Source organism: Aplysia californica, unplaced genomic scaffold, assembly GCF_000002075.1.
Source record: "Aplysia californica isolate F4 #8 unplaced genomic scaffold, AplCal3.0 scaffold00321, whole genome shotgun sequence".
Taxonomy (NCBI): Eukaryota; Metazoa; Mollusca; class Gastropoda; order Aplysiida; family Aplysiidae; genus Aplysia; species Aplysia californica.
Window position 1 is genome coordinate 26,393 of NW_004797591.1, and position 7,072 is coordinate 33,464.

The 7,072-nt window shown below is 36.5% G+C and overlaps 1 protein-coding gene across 1 annotated transcript in view; it reads right to left on the reverse strand.

Moving 5' to 3' along the window:
- The window catches only part of LOC101850017 (calcium-activated potassium channel slowpoke), a 10,706-nt gene that overhangs the window by 1,398 nt on the left and 2,236 nt on the right, over positions 1-7,072 (reverse strand). The window contains exons 2-4 of the mRNA XM_005102319.3: positions 4,895-5,519; positions 4,128-4,186; positions 30-132 (exon numbers count right to left, since the gene is read on the reverse strand). Coding sequence (XP_005102376.3) covers positions 30-132; positions 4,128-4,186; positions 4,895-5,200 — 468 coding nt within the window. The 5' untranslated portion in view covers positions 5,201-5,519. The remainder of the gene's footprint in view (positions 1-29; positions 133-4,127; positions 4,187-4,894; positions 5,520-7,072) is intronic.

The following is a 7,072-nucleotide window of genomic DNA, read 5'->3' on the forward strand; positions in this document are numbered from 1 at the left end:
GGGGGGCACAGTAGTGTTTTTTCACTTACCCTGATGAAGAAGTAGATCATGAAGAACACATTGAAAGCTAAGTCCACTTGCTGGGTAGTGCTGGAAGACCAGGGAAGGCAGGTTTCCACAGACGTGTTGGTACTGAGCACAAACAGAAACGGCGAGTACAATGAGTCCATTAAAGGTGGGTATAACAGCACTCCAGCCTACACTCTAGTCTATATAGACATGAAACAAACTCTGTGTATAAATGTTAGAATCACAGTCCTTGGAACAAAATTAAATGAGGATAAACACCCTCTCTAGAAAAACAATCAAACTAAAAACCAAACAAACAAAAAACACACAACATACAAACAATAACAATGACGACGACAACAACAGCAACAACAAAAACAACAAAACCCACACAGACCAAAGCATATTTACATAAATAAACACAATAACAAAAAGTCAACTACAGAAGAACATAATATACTTTGAATTTAATATTAGTTGGCTTTAGTACCAGACGATAAATAAGACTATTTTGTGGAGAAAGGACTGATGTGGTACTTCCATATTGAGCAAAAAAAGAGCTATCAGTTTGATTTGTGAACAAGGAACAATTAGCCTTAGGTTAACACTCGAGTTAAAAAGAATGAACGACATTTGGTAGCTAATGCATGTACTTGGTATGAAATTAATGAAGAAAAAAACAACAAAAGCAATTTTTTTTAAACACCGCCTTGAAAATTATAACGCAAAGAAATGAAATTTATGCAACAGCCTAACATCATCATGAACATAGACAGTAATCAAACGGCCTAGTTTAAAGCAGGACTGTCATGGCAAGACAAAGACCTTTTTCTAGACTCTATGGCAGTTTTGTAAACACCAAGGCACGCTTATGTTTTGTCAAATGATCCCTAAAGTTGCCTGATTCAATGCATAACTCAAACAATCCTCAACCATACATGAAAAATCCAAAGCAATATAAAAAAACCCCAAAAAATAATAGCAACACCTCACCGAATCATGTTCAAACAAATTAGATCAGCCAAGAACAAAAAGAAAAATGCTTCAAAACACAAACAGCTTTGATGAAGTTTTTTGGTTGTTTTTTTTTTTTTTGGGGGGGGGGTAAATAAAAACGACACAACATCAACCAATTTAAACCTACTCAGTTTTGCTTTACAGTGTTGCCAATGTAACGGCGCGTCAGTGCGATAAATCCATTTGACTGTCTATATATTTACAAACTCATTTTTTATTCACCCAAGAAAAATTCTTCCTATCTCCCGCGTTGTCATTATTGCGTATTTCTTTTTATTTTGTCATCCTAATCTTTGACGCGGAAGTCTCTCTCTCTCTCTCTCCCTCCCTCCCTCCCTCCCTCCCTCTCTCTCTCTCTCTCTCTCTCTCTCTCTCTCTCTCTCTCTCTCTCTCTCTCTCTCTCTCTCCCTCTCTCTCTCTCTCTCTCTCTCTCTCTCTCCCCCTCTCATCTTTACAGCAAGCGTTTGCGCTGCGGTTGTTTGGTTTTCCTTTTATAACAACCCGCCAATCCATTTCATAGTATACAAAATTTGACGTGACAGAAACCCTCCCCTTAGTTTGAGTTTAAGTAAGAAGAAGCACATCGACACAATAACGGTCACATAGGGAAGAAGCAAGACAAACAGACAGAAATAATAGAAGGAAAGAAAAGAAGTTACACCTCCCAGCGGCGCCCTCTTTACAACGAACTGAACATGAAAAACTCTAAAAACTTGCTTCAGTCCAATAATTAACTTCAAAGAAAAACGAACATTTAATTTGAAGGGCAGTCAGAAAGCTATTTCAGAAACTGTTACTTCATAGCACCTGCTGTAACCAACCGAGCTACCTAAAATGTCAACTTCTTCACTACCGTACCAAGCTTAACACTACCACGGCTGTCAAAAAGAACTTTAAAAAAGAAGCATACCGCACTCCTGAAATCAAATTAAAACCGTTTTCATGCGCGCCCCAACGGTTCTAGGTCACATCGGAACGGCGGCTTGGAAAATTTTAGTCATTTCGCCCCAAGTTGCAATGTAAGCACAGGCATTTTTAAAAAAAAGGTTTCTTCAGACAATGTTTGTTTTCGCGCTTAAACAACATTCTTAAAGAGAAATTCTTGTCATAATTCACAAACATGTAAACGAGATTAGGGAAAATCGTATACAGTTCCCATGAGACTGTTTGCAGCTGGAAAAGGGCAATCCAGCGAAGGAAACCTCCCAGCTACTCCGGGCACACACGTGCGTGAGAACGATGCTCGTTATCACTAGCAATTCCCAAGGGAACACAGAACACACACACACACACACACACACACACACACACACACACACACACACACACACATACACACACACACACACACACATAATTTTCAGAATTTACACTTACAGAAAGTGTATAATTCCTCTGCGTTAGATTAAGGACTCGAGATAATTTCATAACAGAAAGCTGTTTTCCGTTTAAGAATATTTGAACAACTTTCTGACAGCCTCATTAATAATGTTCTTCTCCAAATCCAAAAGCTCAGATATACCTTCCTCGAACTACTCTGTCGGATTTCAGGATGCTCACTTTTGTCTGATAGTTATCAGTATCATCGCCATAGTGAAGTGAACTAACAAGGGAGAAAAAAAGCGGCCTCAGAACAGACGCTTTGAACAACTCTGATAGCGTGTCAACATGAATTAAGTCTCATTCTTACTACAGTACTGTCACAATACGAGCAAAGTTGAAAATGATTTTAAAAAAGACCGCAGGCCCAACCCCCACCTAACTATGCATTCCAGGTTTCTGCACTGCAAAGGACACATAATAATGATCAGTGCATGAGGGTGGCCACTTTGAAGATAGGGTCCACACCTACGAGAGCACCCCCCCCCCCCTCCCGGAGTTTTAATTTCTTCCCCAACCTTTTTTGTTGACATACTGTGTACTCTATGGTTGATCTTCTTTCTTTTAATTTGGAAACGTGAAATGTATTAGAATTAGAATTATTATTTTCATTATCATTATTATTATTATTAAGGTCTTATTCAGGAGAAATATTGAAATAAAATAACTTAGGGTTGGTTAGGTTAGAAGTAATAATAAGTATTCAGATGTATAAATGTGACTTTATTGCTGGAACGGGTACAATTATCATGAAAATACGGACTGGGTAATAAAATTTCGCTGGCAGGAAAAAAAGAAAGATTTGTAAAGACAGATACCCTATCCAACGGAAAAGCTTCAGCCAGGGCACATTATCCAATTGACAAAAAAAAATCAATACAATGTATCGACCAACAGCACTCCTCCCTACTCTCTCCCTCTCTCTCTCTCTCTCTCTCTCTCTCTCTCTCTCTCTCTCTTTGCCTCCCTCTCTCTCAGCAAAATTTCCTGATTGGTTGCTCTAATAACTTGACTGTACGTGAATACAAAATCGTTGCTTTTTGTGGGGACAAAAACATAGCTTACCACTTAGCACAGTGGGACGTACATTTATTATCATTGCAATTAGATGCAGTCTTTCCACAATCAGAATTGAGAAACAGGGTAGGCTTCCATTATTCAAATGCTTTGTATTGATGAAATGAGTCTTTTAAATAAACAGTGCGATATATAATATGTAAAAATAATACACACATACAATGTGAATAGTGTGCTGACATTGAAATGCGACGGCAGTAAATAGTAAATGTAATCCAAACGGTATCAAAATCTATATATTCATGTAAAATACACTGTACTAGACTCAAGACCTTTGCAATACACTTCCTTTTCTTTCAAGAACCATGATTATAATAAGGGTGGTTGGGGTTTTGTCTTTGTAGGTCTGTTGCTTTTCTGAGCTATCGATGTGGAGACTCGTTCTTTTCTGGATTGTTTTTTTTTTAATGCTGTGTCATGACCAACGGATTAAAATGTCTATATTCCCTGAACCATCATTCCTTCAATATAATAATTGACATTTTAATCCTAGGAAACTACTAGAGACAACAAATAGGGAAATATTAGCAAGGTATCTCATGTAATTAAAGTATTCTTTCCTTCAGTGTACTCTTGACAATCCAGCAATTAAAGTGTGTCCCCAGCTAATAAGTTTCCAAGTTTATGATTTCTAAGGTACTTACGAGGCATCAATGAAGTAAATAATCAAAGATGCTATGCTCAACAGAAACACAAGTCCAACCTGAAATAACAAAAATACGGGACAGTGGTTAACATGGAGAACCCAAAATCAGCACATGGCATCTTGATTAGAGAGGCAGAAATTTTCATTTTAGATTTCAATTTAGAATATCAAGCAAAAAAATGAAATGAGCAATTTGATCACACAATTCATGACTGCAAATTAAAAATCTTAACATTTCAACATTATTCATGTTGTCCACTTTTATAGTGTGAGTCTGACAAGATGAAGACTTTTATGGCTTTTGGTGTAAGTGGTGTTTGTAGTAATACCTTTAAGTTTACAAAACATGCACTAATAGTGGCTGCATCAGGAGATTATAATGAGACGGGGAACTTTGAAAGTTTTTCCAATCAATAAATTTATCTTGCTGCAGCCTGAACTGTACCACTCTTTACAAATTGCATCAGTAACAGCATCAAAATAAATTCATACAAAATGCATGCACAGGTCCCCAATATTTAAATGGAAGCCCTTTTCTGAGAAAATCTGATAATTATCTCTCACTGAGAGGGAGAATCAGAACACAAAACAGGCATACCCCCAGCTCTTATAAACCACTGATTAGAAAAGGTGAGGCAAAGAATTTATACTCAGGAGAAAGTTTGTTCTATTACCGATGCTCTACAGCAGTCTAAAATGTTATTAACATTCCACATTAATTCATTGAAACAAGAGAAAAAACAAACAGGTAAAACAAAAACATACCAGAATGCGTCCAGTTGTTGTTTGTCCTGAAATAAGCTCTCCTGCCCAGTCCTTTGCTTCTGTCATCCATCCTATTTCTGGATCAGAATTTTTCATAAAACTCTTCTGATCTAAACTCGTTGTTCTTGCTGTCGGAACTGGATTTGACACTTGAATACATTTCTTTTTCCGACAACAGAGCCACAACACAATCCGATATATGATTATAACAACAAGACCGCTTCCAAAAGTGACCAGACTTGAGGCCAAGAAGGAATACCACTGGCGATCACCAGGTTCGCAGCTTGTGGATGATGACGAAGTCATGATGATGTTTTCACTCTCACATTAATTGAAACTATTACAACGAGTCCAGAATTCCATAACCAGGGCACCTCTTCACTTCACATCAATAGAATATAATTCCCAGCTGAACACCAAACATTTTGGTCACCACCATCATATACTTCTCTTGAAATCGACAGATAATTTGTCTAAAATGTTTACACCAACAGCCAACAGTATTATTTTAACAAATGAATATAATTTAAAGCACAAAATCCTGCCCTTTCAGTAAATCAGAGTAGAACACCAAAGTGATCTCACACTGGGGTCACAGCTGCAGTAACTTTCAGCTGCAATAATGCTGGAGAAGAGAGAAAAACAATACTATCATGTGTAAACTTAATTGTTTGTAATTGTCATTCTAAGGGAAAGACAGTAGTTATTTTGAAGAGAACAAATACTGGCCTACTCTTAAAGTTCACACCCAGGCATATATCATATGACACTGTGGATACTTCATGAACGCAGTGAGACATCCCCCCCCCACCCCCTTTCTCTCTCTATCTCTGACTTCATATCATACACACCAAATTAAATTAGTTCAAATTCAAACAACCATCCCCACCACCACATACACTACTGTTGTCACCACCACTGAAATTTCACATTCACACCTGTCATTCATAAAGTTAGTTACACCTGAACTATGAACTAAACTTAACATTACCATGGTTAATACATATAAGTATTTCAAATCACACTATCAGGCAATTACTTCAGAATTTTTCCTTCTACTATAAAATTACAATCGTTACCGTCAAAATTGTGAGTATTTACGCTATATAATATACATCAATGGTCAAAATATGGTGATAGTAGATCTCAACTTCATTGAACACTTATGAAAAGACAGGAACAATATAACAAAGTAATATTATATCTACACCCTCAAATGGAGATATATATAAATAGTTGTTTGTTCGTGGAGAATGGACTAAAAGAACAAATAATTTACTAATGCACTAAAATACACGTTCAAAATTAAGAAATCAAAACAATGAATTCTAAACCTATTCATACGCATCATTATATTCAGCAGGAAGTTAGAATCTATAACTATAATCATGATCTAGTTTTAGAATTAAACAACAGGGTTCATGTCATATAAGAGACGGGCAATAGTAACATATTCGTATAATTTAATAATCAATGATTAATAATAACAATAACAATAATATTATAATAATAATAATACAACTTTTCGAAATAAGGTTAAATTAATTACTACTACAGTTGGGTATGGATTATATCTTCTCTTCCCAACATATCAAGGGTTTACATTTTATGTGTCCGTCAGTCTATAATTTGAGTTAACCATAATATTGGAAAATAAGAGAGAATAAAGTTTAAAGAGACAATAAGAGAAAGGAAGAGAGTGATGCTGATGAGCCTTACAACTAATTTTTTAAAAACGGGAAAAATGCTTTTTCATCAGATTATGACCACTACAATGAAACCAACAGTCCTCAAAGCACACCACCCATTTCTTTTGCGTAAAATCACTACCTGACCTTTTACATTCAAATAACCATACACACACACATGCACACAAACACTTGTACAAACTTAATACAAAATCCGCATTACCATATGGGCCCAAAACAGCACCACACACTGTCTATTTTCAAACACCTCCTCACCACCCACCCTTACATGACTATATTTAAACATTCTTGAGTCTTACACACAGTACAGGTAATGGCGATGATGCATCTTAATATCAACAGTACGTATCATGCTGTGCAGAGGCGTGTCTGGTGGGCTATATCATACTCAGATTGATGATCGTGGGTGTGTTTGTTTTCCATCATGTGCGCAGCGTGATTTAAATATATTTATTTATATATATATATA